This window comes from Nyctibius grandis, chromosome 11 (genome assembly GCF_013368605.1).
Source record: "Nyctibius grandis isolate bNycGra1 chromosome 11, bNycGra1.pri, whole genome shotgun sequence".
NCBI classification, from domain to species: Eukaryota; Metazoa; Chordata; class Aves; order Nyctibiiformes; family Nyctibiidae; genus Nyctibius; species Nyctibius grandis.
Window position 1 is genome coordinate 13,436,261 of NC_090668.1, and position 24,682 is coordinate 13,460,942.

The 24,682-nt window shown below is 35.4% G+C and overlaps 1 protein-coding gene across 1 annotated transcript in view; it reads left to right on the plus strand.

The window, feature by feature from the left end:
- Nucleotides 1–24,682, plus strand: part of WDR72 (WD repeat domain 72) — a 108,074-nt gene that overhangs the window by 63,989 nt on the left and 19,403 nt on the right. Inside the window, exon 18 of the mRNA XM_068410749.1 lies at nt 1,787–1,967. Within this exon, the coding sequence (XP_068266850.1) occupies nt 1,787–1,967 (181 nt within the window). The remainder of the gene's footprint in view (nt 1–1,786; nt 1,968–24,682) is intronic.

Sequence of the window (24,682 nt, forward strand, 5' to 3'; positions counted from 1 at the left end):
GTGCTATTTACTACAGTTTTTTATTTTGTTTTAAGATGTTAGAGGAAATTACATGTGACAAATGCTGCCTGGCTGGCATATACAGCGATGGTACAGGTAACAAATATCTGAGCCAGATTAGTGGCAGGTTCTTAGCAGATGAGAACACCATGAAAAACACATAATGTGTGCAATTCTCTGGTGTACCTTGGTAAGAGATTTATTTTTTTTTTGTAAAAAATTTTCCCAGGACAATGCCAACATGTCTGTGTTTCTCTTTCTTAATTATCATAGATATATTGTAAGAGCCTGCTGTAAAGTCAGGATCTGTAATCCCCAAAGCTCAGGGTTGCATGGATGTGAGGAATTGGAAACTGCCTTTGGTTTCCCTTGTAAAATAAAGTGCTATTATAACAAGATGAAGGTTTGTGCTATGTCAAAACACATAGGGCTGGGTTCACTTGCTGTGAACTTTCACACTGTGGACCTGACTATGGTATACTTGTCTACAATAACAGGTTTTGTCACAAAGGACACCTACAGCCTTTGTTCTGCTTAATGATTTGAATTTACAAGGGCAGCTAGAAATGCGATTGAGGACAGCCCACGAATTCATTGTACTTGATTACTGAGATGAAACTGTCTCTCTTCCAGGCAGTTTAAGGGAGCCTGCATATAAATTTCAATTCATATTAAACTTAAACAATTTTTAATAGATTGTTTATAATAGAAATATTATAGAAACATCAAATGTTTATAACATAAACATATTTAACTTAAAATTTTCACATTAAATTTAAATTCATGTTTAAGTTGGGGTGGAGTACACTGTCCTGGGAACTTTAGATTCTCTCTGTCTTTCAGGAAATTTCTTGTACTTGATAATGAATACCTTCCTGAGGGGGAAAAATTGTATTTCTTTTCTGAAGGAAATAAGAAATGAAGAGAAGGTAGGCATGCTGCCATTCTGCACCATGCTGAAATTTAGAGTGAGTAAGGATTGCAAAAGTTTGGGTCCTTTGTGTAAGATCTTCATGTGCTTTATAAATGTCTTAGGTCTTTCGACTTTCTCAGTTCTGCTGGGGCTTCTCTGCTAAAGAGAAGGAAAGTAATAACTCTATCACACGGTCTCCACACTGCATTTTCTTAACACCTATATGTGGTGCATCAGCTATTGCAGGTGCCATTTATAGGCTGTTCATAATTCTAGCAGATGTTCCTTTTGGATGAGTTTGAGGAATGGTGTTTCTGTGTTAGACAAAAAATACAGTATTATTGTGTTTGAGCTAGAGCGATAGAGGATCACCACTAATAGCAAAACATTCCTTAAGCTTTTTAGATAGACTAGACACCAAAAATTCTAAACATGTCAAAATACAAGGTCCTTATTCGGTCTATGAAGCATTTTTGCACACATCATAGAAAAAAAGGAAGATAATTCTTATTAGCTGTTATCACCATGGGCTTTACTAACTTATATTGTCATGACCCTTTGAAATCAAGAAGGCAGTAGACGACCAATTCTAGTTTTGAGATTAAAGAAGATGGAAGTTTAATTAGTGGGAAGCAGTCATGATTGACAACTTGCACCATTTCATTGCTATCCAGTTAACATTTATTTCTCAATATGTATATAGAGATACATGATTATCAGTGTCTGAAAGATACTGGTAAGTGTTGACTTTCTAATGACATTCACTGGAACAGTCTTAAAATTTTGTAGTAGGTAGTTATTTAAAATTGCCAAATGCTTAGATAAATAATTGAACTATTGATGTCATCCAATAATAATTTGCATTTATGACAGATTATTGAGGCAATGCAAGCGGTGCTGCTGGCAGAAGTTCAAAGGACTATGAATACCTTGAGAAAGACAGCAATCTGCAGAGAGCCATTGGCCATAGTAGAGAATGGAAATGGTAAGTTGCAGACACTGCCAAAGACTGTGGAGAGGGACTTGGAATACATTAAAAATGTTTCTTTGCCATGTAGGTGGAAAATTTATTGGTATATTCTTTTAGAAGAACTTTCTCTAGTACTCAGAACAAGGTAGGAGTATGAGTTCATAATACATTATTTCTGTGTAAGACAAGCCAAATGGCCTATTTCTGACCTTATCAGGCTATGAGTTTTCTCATATGATTGTCGAGGAGTTAGAGGACTTTCACACTCTGTCATCATCTCTCAACATTAAAGAAGAAAAGGTAAAGTTTCTTTGATTGTATGATAGTTCTGGTATTGTAAATACATTTGCAAATCAAAGAAGCAATGTGTTTGAAATCAGTAAATCTTATTGAAAAGAAGTTACAAATTTGTCTTTTCAATGACATCAGAACTTATACAGTGCTAAAAATCAATTGCTTAAATTTTCTAACTTCGTAATATAATACAGAATATTTTATATTTCTTTTAGAAATAACCTCCCTGCAAGGAGATATCAAATGCATTTTACAATTGGATAATTTCATTTTACAAGAAGCTTACTCTTTGCAACTTTACAGTGGTGCTAATGTTTATGGTAAAAAAGATTGAACCTGAATTTATGTTATGAAGTTATACTCATTTTTTTTAGCCCATTAGCTAAGTCTTAAAGTTAAGTGACCTAAATTTTAGATCCAATCTTATTAGTGAGCCTTCTCTTGGGAAACTAATTTATAATCTCATTGAGTGTATGTGTCTGTCATGAAAATTTTTTACTGATCTGCTTGTTCCAGGATATAAGAAATGATCAGTGATACTTGCTTCAGGCCACGAAACAAAACGGTGTCTCTATAATTTGGACTGTTGGAATATAGTGAAACTCAAACATTTGAATAGTTGTCATATATGAGTTTATTCTTTGCTTACATTGAAGATTGCTTTGAATCATTTTATTTCATGTGATTTGGGACAAGACTTATTGTAACTAAAACATCCCCAGCTATAAAGTTCATATATGGATTTGATTTCAAATTTCCTGAATTTTCAGGGTATATTTCAGGGTGGTGTTTTGACATGGGTTACAACAGAAATGGGCCTAACCAGAAGTAGCAAATGCAGATATCTGCAAGCTCCAGATGTGTTTAGGTCTTTGGGTTTGTTTCAAAACCCTCTATACTAGATGAAAAAACATTTCTCTTATGTAAAGTGTGCTGGAATGATTACAAGACTCTCGTAGTCAGTTGTTGTTTAATTCTTTTAAGTGTTAAGGCTTACACAAGTTATGAATTCAGGGGAGCTACATCAGTTTTCCACTCTCTGAAAGGAGGATTTGGTTGGTTGTATGTCTAGTAAAAGATTTTTACCACCGTTTTGTTCTTATTTGAAGGTTATTCAACAATGAGAAAATTGCTTTGCTAGAATGAGCATAGTATTCATATGCATTTATATTGGCTAGGACTTTTTTATACTTCATGATCTGAATTACATAAATATATTCTGTAAAGCAGAGTGGATATTGTTCAGCAATTTAATGTACTCTGGAATAGACAGAAAACATACAGGAAGACTGGGAAAGAGATGTTACGCTATGAGTATTTAATATCATGTTAGCTTTCTCGTTCTCATTTCCATTCATGTTTTAGTTTGTTGCATTATTTATCACAGTATGTAAATAGCACAAATATTATTTTGGTTTGTATGGTTTTCTAATAGGCACTGCAAAACTTGATGGGTTTATTCAGAATTAAACAAATTTTTTAGTGATTTCTAATATGTTAAAGAGTAAAAATATTTGTGGCATGTAATGATATGCAGCAATTATTAAAAACCCCTCCAGGAGTAAGACCACAACCAGAGTAGTTACTAAGACAAATAATTATGTCTGGTTTTAGTCATTCATCTGATAGGTATGCTGTCTTATATCTTTTTAACACTCTGTATTTATGGGTTGTACAGTAGCTGTCATCTTGTGCGACATCAAGGTAAAGGTTAAATATTGTTTCAGGTTTTTAAGTCATAATTCAAGACTGAGATCATGCACTCTGACCCAAAGTAAAAGTATCTGAATCTTGGCTGCCATCATCATTGTTATATTGCATTTTTGTATAATTGGAATTAATAGGTTTGATCTGAAGTCAATAGAAGTTTTCTTTAAAAAGACAAACAGAACTTTTAGGATTTGACCTTTAGGTTTTATTATCTTTAAAGTTTATAATATAATATATAGTTGTTTTTAAGAAAGCTCCTTACTCCTTAGGAAGCTCCTGCATCCTTACTTCATGGATAAGGGTGATAGCATTTAGACAACAGCTTCACTTGCTGAATAATTTAAAATGACATATTTTTCTCTGTGGTTCCATACAGAGTTGTTAATTGAATAAAAATTATTTTTTTTTTCCAGAAAAAAAAGATAAGGAATTTAAAAAGCTATTCATGTAAAGCATGCCAGAGAAAGGGTTAACTGTATTGTGTCCTAGTACATTCTCCCATTGTTGCTAAAAGGAAATGTAAATACAAATAGTTGCAATTTCTTTATGTTAATGTCAGAGATAATCATTTTGGACCTGTTCCAAACATATTGATAGCAATCTTACCATTGATTTCTGCAAGCTTTGCTTCAGTTCTTCAAAGCAGCTGAGGCTTTCCCTAATTTTTTTGGCATTCATCATAATTCTGAAAAAGTATATTGCACTTTATCCCTTCTTGCCTTTTTCCTAAACACTGATAATGTGAGGTTAATGGTACCATTTAACAGGTTGTCAGTGTGATAGTGTTTTCCACTGCCATGTGAGTCAGAGGCAGTGATTTTAAAATCTTAAGAATCTATTTAGCTACTTTTATTTGCATAAACTAAGAGGAACTAAGTTTGCTGGCATTCTTCATTCATTTTTCATTTGTAGTATTTGATCTTATGACATATTTACCTAGTCCATACCCAGCCATATGTAGGACTTCTTTGATCGGAGGAAAAATTATGGTAATACCACTGTTCTCATTCAGTAGCCCAGTGTTTGGATACAAAGAAATTGGATAGTTCCTCCTGTAGTTCGTTTGAACCCATACCTTCCTCAACAGTAATTCATTGCTTATCCCCAAGGCATTCTGCAGTGTGCTATCTGCAGAAATTGTTTAACTTTTCATGGAAATCTCAAAATATTTGCAAGGGTAAGAGTGAGAAATGAGGTTCCCTCACCTCCAGGTGTGTTGTGTGTAGGACTGTCATCTCCTTTTAGCTACTGCACTGAAGCAGTTTCCTATGTGCCATCCTTGGATAGCTATTTCTTCTAATGCATAGGGAGACAAAACTATGTTACCTGAAACAGCATTATAGCATATGAGTTCTTCTGGAATTGTGTGCCTCAGTTTTTTGTAAAATGTGAAGAACTGGATTTATTTACCTTTTAAGAAAATTGTGAAGATAAATGTCTTTAAGATGCTTATGTTCAGATATTAAATTGAGGAACTGATGTATGTGATATTCCAGGAATGCCAAAAATGGGAAAAGTGAAGGGAAAGCATAAAGTACAGGTTTTATTCCTAAATACAGAATATTATTTTAACTGCCTCCTAGATTTTTTGAAAAATTTAAACGTGAAAAATCATACCACTAAGACTAGCTTGCAATAAATTCTGGTTTGCACTTAAAAATTCCTAGTTTAAGAAACTGATAATGATTCAAGCTTCTAAGTATATTTGAAAGCTATTAGCTATAACCTCATCTTTTGTATGTGGTTTTGGAGCTCTTTAAACTATTCAATTAAATAAATTGGTTCTTGCAGGAAAAAAAGCTTCTGATAAATACCAGAGTGAAATTAATGGTGGCAATTGAATTCCATAGGTTAGTGTAAAGAATTGTCAAAGACTTGTCTAGAATATAACAATGTTTTGTTAAAATGAGGGATCTATTCAGTAATGGCAAATCAATGAAAGGCGGGATATAACAGCTTCTGTTCACTAGAAAAGTGTAGTGACTTGCAGCAGAGGGTTTCAAACACTTCTGTTGTCTGGGTTTCAGAAATCTGTCCAGTTGCAGACAACTTTTTTATGTCAACTGTTAGGAAGTCATTCTGTGACAGTGTCTTCTGTATAGCAAATGAATCTTCTTGCCTGCCTCCAAAGTCTTAAGGTTTTGTCAAGGAAGTGCAGATAAGAAGGGTTGATCTGTCTCTCATATTTTCTTTTTATGTTGTCATCTTGTTACAACCTACTGCCTTTTCATATTAGTCCAAATATACATTCTGACTCTGTATTTAAACAAACAAGACCTGAAAGACAGCTTTGACTCTGAGCGTTAGTCTATTTGGAACATTGATACCACAAAGATTACACAGGATTTCAATGAAAACTTTTCCTTGGTTGCCCAATTGCTGGGGAAATAAATTTTAGGGGTATAAAATGCGTTGATGCTCTTATTTACTGTAACCACATTAATGTAATTTGTATTGTTTGTGTTCTGATGAAATACTACATGCCCAGAAAACTTGAACATCTGAGGAATCGATTTCTTGCTTAAAATTTTATGTTCAGATAAATGTACATCTGTCCTCATATCCCTACATTTCCCTCACTGTGTTAGTTTCCAGTTTGGATTTGGGTTTGTGACATATGTAATGTATGCAATCTTTGAAACTCCTTGCCTTGCTGTGGCTGGGTTCCATATCCAACATGAATCAAGTAATCAAGCAAAATCTGGAAAAAGGTGTCCAGACAAAATGTGCTGGACTCTTAGAAATGCACATAACCAGAAAATGAAAGCTATCAGTGCAGCCCTTGGGAAATCTCTTCTCTTGTGGATTGTACTTGTACAATCAGGGATTAAGTAAGTGGCGGGGGGAATTCATGGGAGAATCTCTGATTAAAAAAAAAAGAAGAAAAGGTTAAAGAGAGAGGAGAATGGGATACAAAGGAACATGGAGGTAAAAAGAAAGAGAGTCTAGGAAAAATGGAGAAGAAAAAAATTATAACGGAAGGGTAGTGTGAACATGTACAAAAAGATTACCAGTTTTCCAATGAAAATCACAACCAGGAAACAGGTTGCTGATTAAAAAAAATTCAAGAAGAGAATTTGAATCCCATTCTGGTATGATAAAGGTTATTGAGAATTAGTTGGAACTAGGAAATGAGGAAATTTTGACAGTGTGCATGATTTTAGATTGAAAGAGATTGAGAAAAGATATCATTAAATGCACAACCAGTTAAGAATACACGTATCCCAGCAGCATGGGTTTTAGAGCATAGGAGGAAATGCTCCTTCTTTAGCACGGTCAAATCCTATGACAGAAAAAGACAATTCAGTTGTCTGGAGAAGAAAACCAAAGACAATAAGAAGCATCTTCATAATGACAGATATCCTAAAGGAAAACATGTGAAGGATTTGTGTTAGTTTTTATAACTTATTTGTTAAACTCACAAATTTTACTGATTTTATTTTTATATGCAGATATTTGAAGGAAGCCTATGTTTTACACTATGCAGGCTGTTTAAAGATTTTATTGTTTTAGAGGAACCAATAGTACTTCCTGCTGCTTTTTCAGGCTAGTTCCATTTTTCAAGGGTATTGAGATTAAGTGTCTTTAGTTTGGCATATGAAGATCTAGAGTATGTCTCGGAGGTTATGTTTCCACTGGCCAAAAAGTAAATGCAACAGGAGTAATAGATTGCACTTAGTAGTGATGAAATTACAGTTGCATGAACCCACCCTAAATTCTTTTCAAGAGCAACATTTCTACAATATATCAAAATCCTGTTTACAAAATGCAGTGAGAACTGATCTGGTTAGGTCAAAGTAGACTCCTGTTCATATAAGCTGAAATCTGAATCAGGCCACTGTTGTCATGAGGTAGACATAGGTTTTGGTAAAAATGAGTGAGAATGTTGACATGAAGAAATCTTTACACTTCAGGAATTTTTTTCATACATGGATCCTCCAAAATATATAAACTGAAATGTCCTTCTGAGCCTCACAGTATCTGTGATTAAAATGTAGTATTTCAAATGAAATTGATCAAAACTGTCCTTCTTCCTATGTAGTCTCTCTGTGCTTTGAAGTATTTCCAAACTTCAGTTTTAGAGCAACACCTGAACCAAACACTACGATCATATTTTCTTGCAGTTATTACTTTTCAACTGGTTTGACTTTTGGCTTCAGATATCTTCCTGTCTGGCATCCCTAATGTTTTTCTAATCTAACCCTCTTGTTGCATGTGACATCTTCCACCTGGATTTTTCCAGGCTGTTTTATTCCTTTACATTCCCATCTTCCACTTCCCCTTTTTCTTGAGAAACAAGAATGCTAAAAATTTTCTGCAAAATGAAATTTCCTTTTGCTGTCCGCTCTGTTGTTGTTCTTAGTGCAAACATTTCAGCCAATAAGAACAGAAAGCTTTTTAGATGGACTGAAGTTTTGTGCTCTTGGACAAGTTCATGCACATAGCAAAATTCATTAAACTATTAGACTTCAGGCTGTTTTAAAAAATTCTCTGGCAGGCCAGTTTTGTGTGTGCGTGCATTAGCAATAAGCAGTGTAAGAAATGATTGTATAATCAACGCTTCATCACTATTAATGAGAATGAGATTCATCTGTAATCTCATTTCAGTCTGTGAAACAGCAAACCAATTAATCTAGCATTTGTTTGATGAATGGACTTTGAGTATAAGCTGGTGACAGCAGTAGCTTTCCTCTGTACAGAATATGCATTAAAAATGAGTGTATTATGTCCTAGTTTCATATTACAAATATTTCCAGTAAAAGAATACAAATCAATGTTATATTTTAGCATCTAACCTGCGGTTTAGCTATACCACTGTATCATGTCCTATATATCCAATTAAAACTGTATTTTGATCCAGTAGTCTTTAATATTAGTGGTCAAGTACTAAAGGAAGTAAGCTTAAAGACTCATTCTAGAACTGCAGCTTATTTCATTCCATGCGTCATATATTTTACTAGAGAACTCCTTAATGTAGCAGAAATCAGATTGGTGTGTATTTTTACACAAAATCAAATTGTATAGGCGCCATCTCAGACTCCTCCAAAACATTAGGAAGGATAGGATTCACAGGTCAAGGAGGCAGTAAGGATGACATGGATTCTAAATTCAAATGCACAACACAGTTCGGACAATTTTGTTTTCTATGTGCTTTTTTCAGTGTTTACTGAATGGGAAGAATCTCTGATCTACCTCCTATTTAGATATTTAGAAGTAAACACGCTCTTTTTTTGGGCTGTTAATACAGACACGTAAAATCCTGATTAGTTCATTTTTAGTCTCTACTGTTTATTTAGAAGTTCATTTGGTACAGGCAATGTACAACACAAGTCTTTCAAAGATTTGAAAGCTGATTCTGAGCTGGGGCTTCAAAATAACAAGTGAAGGAACTGCAAGTACAATGTTTAAAGCAGCATCCCCAGCTTTTTTGGAGCAAGCCTAGTCTCCTCTGTCTTCTACTGGTTTTTTGAAGAACAACTCCTTGTCACTTCTTGCTTCCTTATTCTGAATGTCTCCTTGCCTATATTGTTGTTCTTAGTCAAACACAGTGTTCAGACTTGCTAATAGCATATAATTTGTAATTGTTATAGTTTAGTTGGAACCCTGCTTTTTAATGACTATTTTAGTATACTGAGCCGTGGGTTAAATAAGCCTGCTGATGTTCCCTTAGAGCTGGAAGAGATGTAAACATACCGTGGAAAATAAGTGTGTAAGTTGCAATGTAAAGTTTTAATTTCTTGTGTGTCATACTTTCTTTTAATCAAGCTGTGTCTGTATAACATGAGTCTTAATTTCATCCAAAAACGTAGAGAGAACAAAACCTATTGTTTTTCATCCTGGTTAGGTTACATTTTGAAGTTTGTCGTTCTACTAACTTAGCAATACTCAGAATGTTTAGCTCCCCAGATCCTCTCCCATCCATTGTCCACACTGTTAAGTAACTCACAGGCTTTAATTGTGTTTCCCTGCTTCACTCTTTATTTGTTCTTCTTCCACTCACCCAGCTTCTGTAAAAGCTTGTGAATAAAACAGCAGAAAAAGAATACTTTAGTTCGAAGTGTAACACTTCCTCTGGAATTTTCTGTGCTAGTAATTCTTGCAAAGCTGGAGATTTTCTATTATAGGTCTGAGAAGCAGACTGGGGCGCATGGGGCGAAGTACTTCTATGTATAGTCCGTATCAGTACTGAAACTTAGCCCTGTGCTAATAGCCATGGAGCAGAAAAACACAATATCAGAATACCTTGTTTATATTTATAACACCACACCATCTAGAATTTTTCTGGGCTGTACTGGTGTTCTGTAATCTCCAGCCTCCTGATACTATTTTTATTAATTTCTTCCTATAAAATTTCTTTGCTGTTTGATGTTCATGTACAGTGTTTACAGGTACCTGAAGGTCAGAAAAGGCTTAAATACCCTAGAAGGACTGGAAAGCTGGATGCCTTTCTGAGAAAGGATTGGTTTAGAAAAGGATGGATAAAGGGGATGATCCCCGAGGTAGAAGACTTTTCCTCTCCATATTATGTAATTACACTGCTACCCTGCTTGAAAAAGATTTGCAAGAGTTTGGTAGGTTTTTTTTTCTTTGGGCTCTGTTGCCTGGCTTCTGCTTGTTGTGGGGAATAAAATCATGCTGAGAGGTTTTATTGCAGTTAGCTATGGCTTGTATCGTCTTGGGCTGTTGGGCAGCCAGATCAATCTGCACTGTGCAGTTAACAATTTTTCCCATGCTTTGGTTAGTCTTCTCTTCTGTGATCAGAATAGCATTTATTTCCTTTTTTTTTTTTAGGATATGTGAAGCAAGTGACTGCCTACCTCCTAATTTTGAATTTTGTATTTTTGAATCTTTTGGGAGATACAGAATTGGTTCCTGAACCTAGTCTATAACTGTATTTGAAATGTTCCTGTCCTTGAATTTCAGAATATCTGAATCCCCTAACTTATATGAAAGAAAATTATAAAATTAAGTGAACTCAAATATTGGACTAAAAAGTAGTGCAATAATTATCTGGCAGTAAGACAAGTTAAATGCTTTAATAATATTGTTTGTTTTTTAAAAAAAAATCCTTGTAGAAAGAGACTGCTAAAAGTTTTCAGTAAGATAGACATTTTCCATTACGCGTTTTGTGAAAAACACACTGAAAGGTAGAACTACTTTATTTATACAAGTCTTCGTTATTAGTACCAAAGTTGAGAGTCTAGCTAACACTCACCCAGCAGAGCAACACAACTGAACAGTGATTGTCTCTAATGATAAGAAAGCAAGACATCTACCTCAGCAAACAAAAAATGGAAATGACTTAAAAGAAGCCTTCCTTGCCTATCAAGCTTATCAAGAAAATATTGAACCAGTTGGAGGTACTTACATATATATCCATCACTATGTAGAACATAAATGAACAGAACTGTTAAATTTCAGGATGGAGAACATGTTCATCTGTGTGCGCTTCTGCACCTTCACAAATTTTAAAGTCTTAGTACAACCATTTGTATTCTATGTCTCTTATGTAATCCAAAATCTATTTTGCTTTTTATATAAAGATGAGCTCACTGTTGTTTCAAAGCAGATAAACATCATTAATAGAAATAGTATTTCATATTTGGGTGGTACATAGAACTAATCAGCATAAGATGACTTCCAAATTCTCAGATTTTAGTAGTATATTTTTTAGTATTTTCTCCTCTCATGCCTGATTCATATTTAGTGTTTCAGCATATGCTTTATTTTAAAGCCTAAAGTTAGATCCACCAAGTATTCTATCTTGCTTCAGCATTATATTTTAGTTCTTCAGTTGTACTTACTAATAAAGATGGGAATTCAAATGTTAATGAATACAGAAACCTTTCCAGTACATCTGAGGAAAATTTTTCTCGAATTCAAAGTGTATCAGCAGAAGATATTTTTTTCTCTACTCTTGGAAAAATTCAACTTGTGTCACACTTAAGATACCTATCACTAATTCCCTAAAGACCAGGTGCCTGTATTGTTCTCATATGATGGATGTTGGTCACATCACCTGCTGCACTGCTAGAAGATGTTCAGATAGCCTAGTGAAGAGGGTGAAGTAGGAACCTGAATCCAGGAGGTTCTTTCTGTAGAATAATTAATAGCTGGTCCGGGTATTCTTTTCTTCTCTACCACCCTTATGTCAGGATAGGTTCTGGATTTCCTTTTTCCTTTCCTTTTTTGCCTTAAGCTTCCGAAGTAAATTTAAAAAGAAAGAAACAAAATTTATCTGACATAAGCAAAGCATGCCTGCTCAATTTTATGTACTGATTATGTTCTGTTGCTAAATTTTAAGTTTCTTTTGGAAATGGAGTGCTGTTAAGGTTTTGCGTCTCACCAGACTGGAGAGTTTAATGCTGACAATGAACATAAATCTTTGTCTTGACTGAAAAGGCAATCTATTAATCTATTTTTTTATTGTTATGTAAGTTAAGTAGGCACTGGTTTTAACTGATGTTTTCAGGAAAGAGTAGAATTTTTGTATAAGTTAGGAAGATCCTTCAAGTAGGTGTATACCAGATAATTTTAGCAGATTAAGGCCATCCTCAACCCACAGGAAAGATTTCATTATTTAGTTAGCATGTGCCTCTTGGAAGGTTCAAAAGAAGCCCCTTTTACTAGTGACCATTGTTATCCATGTCAACATATGATATGTGGTATATTATATGAATTACACTGCTGGTAATACGCTATATTAAGCAATAGTAAAAAAGATTATGAGTGTAAACCTGTGCTTTTCTGTAATTAAATTTAATTGTTTAGTTGTATGGTTAGGAATGTTTTAAAATAGGACTCGTGATTAAGGACTTACGTCAGTGACAAGCATGCTAGAAATAAAGCTAAAGCATCAGTATAAGGTCTAATTTAACAGGCATAGCAAGCAGATCTACCTCGTGTATGGGGACAGCAAGGCAAAAAAAATAAACCAATGGACAGCACAAATGTATGCTGTTTTTTAGTTATGCTCTGATATAGCTCATATAAGGCAGTGTTCTTTTTCACTCTTTGACTGTGCCTCTTAAAATATGCCTTTCACCATTTGTGTTCTACTACCTAAAGAAGATATAAGGGGTAGGGCTACTCCGGAATAATACCCCCCCTTCCCTCACTGCCCACTCCCCCCGCCCCCCTCCAAGTTCCACCAAAGTTGATATTGCAGTTTGAACCTTAACTGTGTGATGTGGATGCGTTTTTCCTAACTGGATAAATGAATAACATGATGAGAATAATCTACTTTATGCAGAAGCAAGATTGATAATTTGGGGATCAGTGGTCAGATATATTACAGTGTATTTTCTATCTTAAAAATAGATACTTAATATTGTATTATATTCATAGATCCATTAGATAGGAATATAATAATACAAAATTAAGAATTTTCAGTATTTTTCCAGCTGTCTTTGATATTTGCAATTATATATGAGATTTTAGAGTAGAATGTGAGGGGGAGCTGTCCCACTTATAAAAGATATTGTTGTAGTGCTCAGTGCTTTTAGGAGTCAAGCAGTAAAAGCCTTGCAACAAAACAAAAACCTTTAAGAACGTTGTTTATTGAATTCTGTTGGCTAAAACTGCCAAAAATAAATTAATAGCTGTTACCACTGCGGTGCTTTTTTTGTTCACAAGAAAAATATCTTGACATATTTTTTCATTTTGTGATTGGTGCACATTTCAAGGGTATAAATTAATCTTCAAGGGATCCTAGGGAATATCTTTCCTGGACACTTCACTTATACATCAAGTTGGCCATGTTAGCAATCTAATCACAAACCTGTAATTCAGTGGACAACAATTTCTTATTGTGAACAGCGTAGCAGCTTTTACTATCATTTAGGTCAGCCTAAGATTGCTGATGCACCATATGTTTCAGGCCATGGATGATGGATGGTATCCTCTGGTGCCCATCCCTAAGTGATTGGAAAGATTGAAGACACACAGTTCACTTAAGCTTGCTTACTATTACATCAAGTAATCAGCGTGATAGGCAAACCTGTGCTCTTTATGTCACACTGCCCAACTTTCTGCAGGGACATTGTGTCAAAAAAACAATCTAAGAACATTTCCAGATGACAGGCCAGTTACTAGAACAACCATTTAACAACTGGATTCGTCTAAAATGCTTAATAACATGAAAAGTCAATACAGGTTTTTAAAACACCTTTATTTATATGAACCAGACATAGTGTTTTGTTTTTAAAGGATTTTTATTCCTAGGTTGAACTTGTGCAACAGAAAGATGTAACAATGCAGTCCTTCTCGTAGTTCAGCCTTTAGGATGTCAAAACATAGTGTTCCCAATATTAATCAGAGAGAAAGGCTACTTTGAAATAATTTTAAATGCTTTAGAAGTTTTCTTAAAATTTTGTGGTTAGAAACACACAACATCACTTTAAGGTTTAAGACAGAAATCTGTTTTATTTCCCAATGCCTGTCTCTGTTGATAGCAGTCAATGTTATTTTCATTTTCCTCAACTCCATTGGACCAATATCTAACCCAGGCAATTAGAGCATCTCTGTTTTTGTCAGGTGGTACTGTGGTGAGGAGCCTTTTGTATAATACAGGAGGAAAACCCTAGATGATACTCTAAATCTCATTTTGCATAAAAACCCTGCAAGACTTGCAATGTGTTTGCTATCGATCAGAATAAATCCAACCACATAATATCAACTGAGGTGTTTAAAATGTTATAATTTAAAACTGCTAGTGGTGTATGTTATTGTATAAATAGGTATTTTTTGTTGTAAAGTAACTGAGTTGAAAGCTGAGTACATAGGCCAAAGTATCTATGTACCACATCAACCATGAAAAAGGAGCTAGGCAGTTCTGTGAATTCAAACTCTAAAATGCTCATATAGGCTGTCATTAATGAACATATTTTTGTGTATGCATTTTCTAATTAAAAAGCATAGCTACTGCATGCACTTTGATTAAATAGCTCATAGAATTACAGAATGTTTTCCTGGATTAACAGACACTGTTTTTATTTTGAACACTAAATTCTGGCACCTATTCTGCTGTTATTTTTTAATTTTGTCTCAGCTTCTTTGCCTTACTTAATCAGTTACTGGTTTCACAGTTATTATATTGACCTAGTTAAGTGTCTGTGGCCTAACACCAAAATAAATACATTTTTCATATTCGAAGTGTGCAGTTAGTGAGAAGTGCTAGTAAAATTAGTTTAAAAAAGCATTTGAAAACTAGCCACTCCAAAGTCAGAGTTTCAAGGCAGGCTTCCTCTTGTCAGTACTTTGAAAGCTGAGACACTGAATTTCATAACCAGTGACAATATAGGCAGCAGCCTCTAAAGTAAATACTAAACTAAGGGAAAGAAAAAGCTATTCTGAGGAAGAGAGTTTGGGGACAAGTGATTAACACTGACTTTAAAACCAAGGCTGTCAAAGAGGTGGGGAGGAAATGTGTTGATATTAGTAAGGCTCATCACTTAACTGCAGAGCAGAAATTATTAGAAAGCTGAATAAGAATAATTGTTTTAGACATTGCCTGAATACATTAATCTGTCCATGTTAGAACTGTGCTTTTTGCAGTCGCTGACTCTTTGGTTGCTTACCAAGACACCTCCTGGGGAGACATAAGTTTACTGGGCTTTGCTGTAACTTGTTGTGATGTGGGGATGCTCCCACTTAAACCCATGTGCTCACACTGGAGCACTAGACCTGAGAGAATAACACAAATTGAAGTATACAAATTAATGCAAGGATGAATGAAAGCATTTCAAATATAAAATGCACGAAACTAGAATAGTTAAGTTGGAAGGGACCTACAATGATCTCCTAGTCCAGGCCACTACTCTGGCCTTATCAGTGAGAGAGAGACCTATAATTGAGGAAAAAGAACTTTAAATGTCTGAAAACATGTATTTCTTCAAAGGAGTGTTGATGAGAGTGAATGAGAGCAACTTCTGGAAAGTTGTTTTAGCAACCCCATGAGCCAGGTATGCAATAGGAATGTTAACTAAAATAGGGCACAATCAGAGTCAAACTCCTATACTCTGAAAAATTCTTTGTGGAATTCCTTGCTTTTCTAAAATCAGAAGTGTCAGTCAATGTGAAAATGTCTACAGGATAAACAGTTGTAGTCCCCACATCTTTTCTTTCTTCTTTCCAACTGTTCTGACTTGGGTAACAGTGAAAACACACTGGTCATCTTCATTTGAAAGTACCCTGTGGATACCTAAAACTGCATTGAGGTATCCAGAGTGAAGTTTGAGGAGAGAGAGGGCCAGAATCCCTATAAACAGGGTTTAGGTATTTAAGCAGTGAAGAAAATCTTATTAGCCTCCTATACTTGTGTTAATATCAGAGAATAACATGGGGCTCAAGCTCATGCATTGATCTTAAATGTTGTGCTCTATGGTTGCTTCACATTATGACTATTATGTGAGAACACTGACAAGGATGGGCTGGAGTGGCAGAGCTCATGCCCTGCATGTAAGAAGTCTGGAGGTGACTGCGTCATAGCGTTTGGCTCTGAGATTTTCAAACTAAAAAAGGCAGTGCAGCCTCAGCCAGTGTGAATCCCAGGCAGCTAAATACCTTTTAAAATCTGAACAAAATATCCTCAATTCCTAATGTAAAGAGAAGTCACTGCTCTAACCTGAATTTAATAGTGCCCCACAAGTCAGGATGGTTTAGGTGACTGTAAATGTTTTATATTGGTCAGGCAGTGTTGGCTCTTTTGCTTAAAAGGAATGTTTCCTAGATATCACAAGCATGGAGATAAGCATTCAATTTCTGCTAAAAGCAAAAATTTCTGTGAATTCTGTGAAGATGGAGATTACATTTTGGGAAAAGTAAATAGCTTAATTTCTGAGGGAAGCAGCACAGCAGGTAGATTTTGGCTGTTATGCACAATGGGGTTTTTTCTGTATCTTTTAGATGAGGCACTTCTGAACAATCAGCCTTATCATTGCAATAAGAAGCCTGTGATAAAACTGATTATATTTTTTTCAGTAACCACAATTAAATAGAAAGGAGGTGAAGCTTTTACTACCACAATCTGCCGTCCCTTTTAAAATCCTGTAAAGATGGCAGATGCTTATGTTAAACACAGTGGGTTGTTGGTAAAGTTAACCGTGTGCATCCAAAAGTGGCAGAATATGGACTAAGGTGCAACCTCAATCTGTGCCGTAATAAAGTAGCTGTTCATCTGTGGTCAGAGATCGTCATGAAAGACCTTGAGTTCCTTCAATTTATTTTGCAGAAAGGCCATCAGACAGCTTTGCATCATCTAACTCTATCAATCAAGGACCTCAACCACTGCTTTCTGCTGAAAGCTTTCCTGTTTGGCTCTGTTTTTCACAGACAGCTCGATAACTTGTCTGTGGAGCTGTGATAAATGTACCATGCGCTTCTAAACTGTTTCTTTAACACTGAACTGAAATTCAACTTGTAATGCTTGTGACTAATTGTTTTCATCAGAAACATTTTATTTATTTCGAATCATTATTCCATAGTCCCTAATTATCTCTTTTTCATTTATTCTCTGGCAATGGTAACATTTGGAGGCTGCCCTGCATACAATGGACAGCTAGAAAACTAGGTTGTACTTGGTGAATAAGCTGCATAGTATAAAGAGTAAAACTCAAGTGAACCTTCATGACAAGAAGTATAAATTTCTAATACTTTTAGCAAAGTATGTTTTAAGCCAATTTTTAAAATCTAAATTTTCTTGCCTCTGATTTGTGAGCGAGTCCTAAGTGAAACATTCTGGTGGTTTTTTCAGTATATATAAAACAGGGCTGGTATCACAAAACCTCGTGCTATTTGGGCACAATTGTCTGTTTTTGCTGAGGAGGCCCAAAATTGAGCTATTATGACAAATGAATAACTTCTCACTCTGAAAGAAGGTGGTTCTTTTAGATCAGGTTGTAGGTCAATGGCAGGGGGCAGAGTGAGGAAACTCGTATTGCAGCTGTCTGCAAATGAGCTTCACTCCTGATACAATATAAAAAGGACTTCAAGGTTGGTAAAGGTTAGGAGTTGGATATGGGGACAAATATGTAAAATATGGGTAGGCAGAAGTGTTTGTAGTTGGACACAAACTCCCCAGGCAATTGCGTAGCTCATACATTTTTAGCACTTGTAACATATGGTCTTACAAAATCCAAAGGAGAAGACTGAAATTAAATGCAGTTTAATGATTGAGAAAGTATTATGATTTTTGAGAAAAAAAAATGTAAAATGTGTTGTAGTAAATTAAGGTCCTAATAAGGAATGCAAGTAAAAGCCTTATGTTTTGGGTTGTTAGACATTTTGGAGCTTATGTGCAGAGAAACTGTTCCTTCAAAATAAAAACAATGAATGCAGTATGTTTATCACTGTGATAATGTGCGAGTTCTACTTAGAAAATTCTCAGCTGATTAGTTCATGCAACTTGCAAAACTGTAGTACACATTCAACATCAAAGTAAAACATAATCTTTTCAGGGGAAAAACGGCGTATGAAATGACTTCTTAACAGGAAGTAAAAGCTACAGATGGCAGAATCTGTTCTGGGATATATGAATGTGACTCCTATCAAGCATAATTGTGCTAAAAACTGGCAACTAGGACTTCAGTTTGGCCCGAAGTTAGATAAAACATACCAAAATGAAGAACTAGTTTTCTACTTTTTTTTTGTAGTTGTTTTAGTAGGAGAAGAAGAAAGAGCATAAGTCATGTTAATTGCTTTTGGGAATATGCTATTCCAGGTTAAGAAGAATAAATATTGTACATTCTGGAAAGCAGGTTGATTTTCAGTAGACAGTACTAATTTACACATTCCTCATTTAGAGTACAGAGGTAATACTGCAAATGGATCCTTTGGTGGGTGTAGTAAAAAATAGATATATTGGGACAATTCTCATGGTCTGTGTCACTGCATAAACATGCAGAATGAAAAATAAAATGGAATGGCATTGCACTGCGTGAAAAGCAGGACAAGTGGTAGGAAGCAGCAGCCCACCATGCATTAGCTGTCATGACAATGGCACAGGGCTAGAGGGTACAACACAGCTAGGAGATTTGTTTAACAAATTTAGTGTGTAGGACCTATCTGGGATGATTTTCTATAAGAGAATTATTTCCTATTATTACAGTGCCAGTGGGTACAGTAACCTTTCTGACTTCTCCTTCCCGTACCCTTGCAAGCCCATAGCAAGATCCACTCTGTAGTACACATTTTTGGCTCCTGCTGAGCAAAGCCAAGTAGAATTTCTGCTTCCAAGTGATCCCACTAGGTGAATCTCTTGGATTAAAGCATTTTCAGATGTTAGTTCAGAGATATATCTCAAAACTGTGGATCTAATTCCAGACTGCACTGTTCTACTTCACACTGTTTTACCAGTAAACAATTAACATCAGCCCAGCTCATTTATGTAATGGAAGATATACGCTGCTAGGCAGAAGCTTCTGCTGGTGCGCAGCTTGTTAGGGCCTTGTCAGGGAAAAATGGGTATGAAGCTATTGTGAACAACTCTTTGTTGACTTCCAAAATGAGTTGTACTCTCATAGCTATAAAACAGAGCAGCCCTTAAATAATCTGGCTGGGTTTTTTTCCTTTTGTGATATTTTCTAAATATCCCAGATATTTTCCTTTTTGAAGAGAGATGTGCCTTTGGAATACCAAGGCACTGTTCAGGAGGAGGGAGCAGGGGGAGGAGTTAAGCTAGGAGCACAACTGTATATTAGACACTGGTTACCCACTATAGAGCTCATGTCAATTGTAAAACAGAGTGAATGCGATTTAAGGAAATCTAGCAGACTCACAAAAATACACATTATCTAGTAGCCGTAAAGAAATCAAAGACTAAGTACACTTTACTTTTGCACTGGCTGCAGTAAGAAATTCTTTCCCTTCTGGAGGCTACTGCTGTCTTAAATACATCAAGCAAAGCTGCAGGCAGATTTTTGAGCAACTTTTATAATCTAATCTATATATAATCAAATTTTATTTCAATTGCATGCAGGCTGGAAGTGCAGGAGCTGGTTATTGTTACTGGTTCCCTAAATGAATGCACTAAGATTTAGAAGCTGGGTTCACTAACAATGAGTTTAATTGGTCTCTACACACAGTACTGAAGTCCCAAAATTGTATTCCCGGCACACACTTGACTCAGTGAAAAAGTGGGGTAGATTATGTAGAGACAGTGTGTAATTCCCCTTGCAAAGTCCTCACAAGTGCAGAGGGGGGATGCGTGGTCAAGACAGTCCCTTGTGCTAGCTACCCTAGCAACTGGCTGCTACAAGGTCTTTAGAGGCAGTGATGAATTTGAGGGTAGTCATCTGACTTGCCTTAATCAGCACTGATTAAAAAGATCTAAATGGCTCCTGGCAGCCCCTGTATCAGGAGGATACAGATGCTCTCTCCCTGGTGGCATGCCAGTCACCGCTGTGGAGGTAAATTCCATCTATAAATGTCAGCGGTAAAATTTCAGTCAAAAGTTGTACAGTGGTACTCAGAAGAGCTGATACACTGTGAAGGTATAATAAGAATGTAAGTAACAGTGCAAATATTACAAAGTTATTATGTACATTGATTGTGGGGCCTTTTGGGGAGGTCATTTTCTTTTCTGTTGACTCTCTCTGAAAAGATATTACATAAATAGAGGTGAGCTTAAAAATAGGCAAGAAAAATTAACAGGCTTCTGTGTAAGTGTAATTTTAAAAGCTGGTTAGTTTAAAGACGAGATATATAGGACAGAATGTTGTAGAAGTATGCAGACTTATAAATTATTTGGCAAAAGTAAATCTTTATCCTTTCTCATAATTCAAGAACATACAGACATGCAGTTAAACTGAAAGGTTGAAGCTTTAAGAAGCTTAAAAGAAAATCTTTCTTTATGACACCTAACACCTCAGATTCCCTTTCACTGAAATGGGGCAACATTTTTTCTCCGTCTCCACCAAATGTTAAAAGTTTCCAAGTTCTTAAACACCAGTTGTGATGTAAGTTAAAATTAGCTTATGCAAAGCAATACAGAATTGAATAGAGCACAGTAACTTTTCTGTAGTTTTTAATGTAGCCTCTAGACTTCAGTGTCTGAAGGACATCCTCCATAAGAGTAATTATGGTGACTTTAAAAAGACATAGAAAAGCTCTTATAGTTTTTGTAGTTCCTGTAGCTAATTGTATTCATGATGAAAGTATTTAGACATTAGGAGAACCAAAGCAGTTATTTTTCCTTACAAATCAGATCTGAAAAAACCTCCAACAACGGTATTTAGAAATTTGGCCTCACATTCCTAACTCATGCAGAACATAAGCAAAAGTATTCCTGCCAATTCATACAAGCAGCTGTAGCATAGATGAGGAATGAGATGGCACTTTACGGAGCTCAGACCTGGCGTGAAGTCAAAACTCAAGTTTCCAAGGTCTGGAATGGAGTAGTGATCCTAGGCCATTTTGGGTGACAATGAATTCTAGTATACTGCCCTCTCTTCTTCATGAACCATCTACTTTGTAAGTCTTTCTGAGTGAACTGTTGATGAAGTGAAGAGGAGAAAATCGTTCTTGGCCTTGCAGGCTCTAGGCTTGTCTTTTACTCACTGAGGAAGGAATACGTTAGCTTGAATTTAAATAAAATAAATTTAAACTTATCTTAATACAAGTCAACAAAAGTTACTTTTAAATGAGGTGCCAAACAAATGCACTACCGAAGTATATATCTTCAAAGTGCATCCACTGAATGGGAACCGTATAAACATGAAGAGAAAAGACCTTAAAGGAAATGTTAGTCAGGTATTATATTTTGTGGTTAAAAGGCTGTCTAGGAGAAGCAGTAAAATAATTGCTGTAGTGAGGATTACAAAGTATGTCATGTTACACCTCACTGTAAATATCACTTTAATTTTTTATGGCACAGGTTATTTGTAAGTTTATTTTATATACTGCATAGCACTTAAATGTCACTGGACCTAAAACCCTTATCCAGGAAGCTCATTAGTTGAGCTGTCTGCGTCTGTATATCTGCCATCAGCATCTGGTGAGAGGGCTGCTGCTGACCCTGCCAGACTTGGGTCATGAGGTCAGCAGGTCTCATTTATTATTCAAAATTGCTTTCTGACCTTTTATCAGCTAGGTCAAAGAATGCTGCATTCTCCTTGGTCAAATTTTATAGTGAAATCAGTATCACGCACAGATAATATAATTACCAATTCTTGTGAATCTCATCCCTCTCTCTCCAAGAATGTACTCACTTTGAGATTGATGAAGTTCGAAGAGTCGCCTGTACAAATGCATGTATGCTTGAAGACTGTGCGTATACCTTGTCATCCTTGTGAAATAACACAGGTAGCTTCACATCTAATTCATGCTTCAAATCGTGCATTTACTTTACACTGTTGCGGTTAGCAGATGACCTCTCATTTTTACCACTCCCATTCTCTTGAATAGATTCCTTCTCACTATTTATATTTTCAATATATTATTCAATATATTTTCGGTAGTAACTATATCTCCCCCTTCAGCTGCACCTGTGTATCAGTTGAATATAGGAGAGCTTAGAAGAACTATAAAGCAAGAAAAGCCAATAAATATGAAGATGGCTTTCTTGGAGATTATAATAGATTCTGTAAAGAAAAAACACTGAGAGTTCAAAATATTTTTAAAATATTTTCTGATTACAGATGCGATCTATATCTGGGAAATCACTGGCCAGCATGATTTCAGTCCCAAACAGAATCAAGGACCCTGGCAAAATTAACAAAGAACTAATGATTGGAAGTTTTCATTCTATGGTGAATAAATAGGAAGCATAAATAAGAATAATGTTTTTGGAATTTTAGAACACAAAACTTTGAAGAGAAAATTAGCCGTCAGAACTTAACAAGCTATACTACAGTATGGAAGATTGGAAACCGTAAATGGCAGATTGAATCTTAAAGGGAGCTGTACAGTTCAGCATTATTCCTCTGGAATGATTTCATCTTCTTTAAAAGAAGGAGTCAAAGGTCACATTGGTCTTGCCCTTGAAGCAGACAATATGAGATGTCAGCTTGTGCTTTCTGACACTGCATATGATGAATAACCTTGACATAGTAATAAACAAATAACCTATATTAATGTTTATAAGTGCAGTGAAGTATTAATATATTATATACTTCAACAATATATTGTGAATATACAGCTTTCATAGAAGTGGATTTCCTCTAGTAATACTGTAGTAAATTTATGGTTTGTTAAATATTACTGTAAAATAAGTATTCTTTAAGTAAAAATGTGTACATATCTGAAATATGGCCAACCATATATGCATAAACTGAGAAGTACTTTAAACAAGCAGCCACTGAATTACAACTATGCAAAAATCCTGAACATATGTATTCATAGAGATACTCGAATTGTCGTGAATAGTTTATTTCTAGTGTTTCAAATACCTGTAGTCAATTGTCTTTGTAAGTGCAGCTCTGTCATAAATCAGTATCCAGTGAGGTTATCAGCTATTCTCTTCTGGTATTTCCAGTAGCAGAGAAAAATAGTTGTGTACTGGTAAGATGTCAAGGTGTACATAATGTTTGGTTGGAAAGAGGTGTTTCCTTCAAAGTAGGGGAAACTGGGAGTCCAGTTGTTGTGGGGAGAGTTATAACACAGTGTAGTAGTCCTTTTAACAAATTTCTTAGCTTTAAGAATAGTCTTGTACACTTTATAGCTGTCTTGATGGCATATTAAGGTTTTTTGTGGTTGGGATTTTTTTAACTGAAAATTAAATAAAGCCATTGAATATTAATGAAATGCAGACTAACCTTACAGGATAGTACTTAGCCCTGTGCAGAGTTTGAAGTACAATGTTTTTCTTGTTCGTAAGGCAGACCTATATCTTGCAGGTATTCTGTAATTTTATATGTAATTTTTGTTTGATTTTTAACTCCACACCATGCTCCCAAACAAGTAATCTATTTCTAGTATAGGCGAGATGTGTTGAGATTTCTCAGTATTTTTTCTGAATCTTTTAGAGACATCTTTGTGTATGTGCGTAACATGCAAGTTAACCCCAGGTCCTACTTCAGCCTTTACTATTATGCAAACTCTATTATAATCATGGTACAAGAAATAGTCACTGTATGTGACAGTTTGAGAAACACCTTCCATCTTCTATCTTAACACTTGCAAAACACCCTAGCGCATATCCGTGTACTTCACAAAGTGAAAAAAGGCATTTGTCGCTCATCCTTTGGCATATTGTGAATGTTACATGTCCATGAAAGATACTTTGCAGGAGGTATGTGTACAGAGAGATCAAGGATATGTTTCATAGTATCACAAAAATGTTTCAGAGGTTCTAAAATTTAGATGAGAAATGTGGAGAATGGCACGCTATTGCTGGAGATGAAAGAAACCAAGATTGTTAGAAGTCAAGAGCAATTATACAATAATACTGCAGAGATTAAATGAGAAGAAAAATGTATAGAAAACAGTACTAATTAGATTAGTGAAAAAAGTTTTATATTCCCCTTTTAACAAATATTTAACTGCTCAGATATTGACATGTCTTTACATGTGTCCATCACTGTTCCTATTGTTAAGTAGGGTTAAGTGCTAGAGCTAAATGAACAAAGAGAAAGGACAATTGAATGTTAAGTGAAACTCCTTAAAAAGTGAAAAGGAAAGGAAAGAATGAGTATGCATCCAAAAGGCTGTGTAGTCCCAAAGAAACCAATAAAAAAAAAAAATCTCTTTAGTGAGCGGTATTGTAAGAATAAAAAATAAGACAACAAGGTAAGTAAGAGCTGACTGTTCATTTGCACTCAATAGCTGCCTTCATGAACTAAAACAAACCAAGTAGTTGG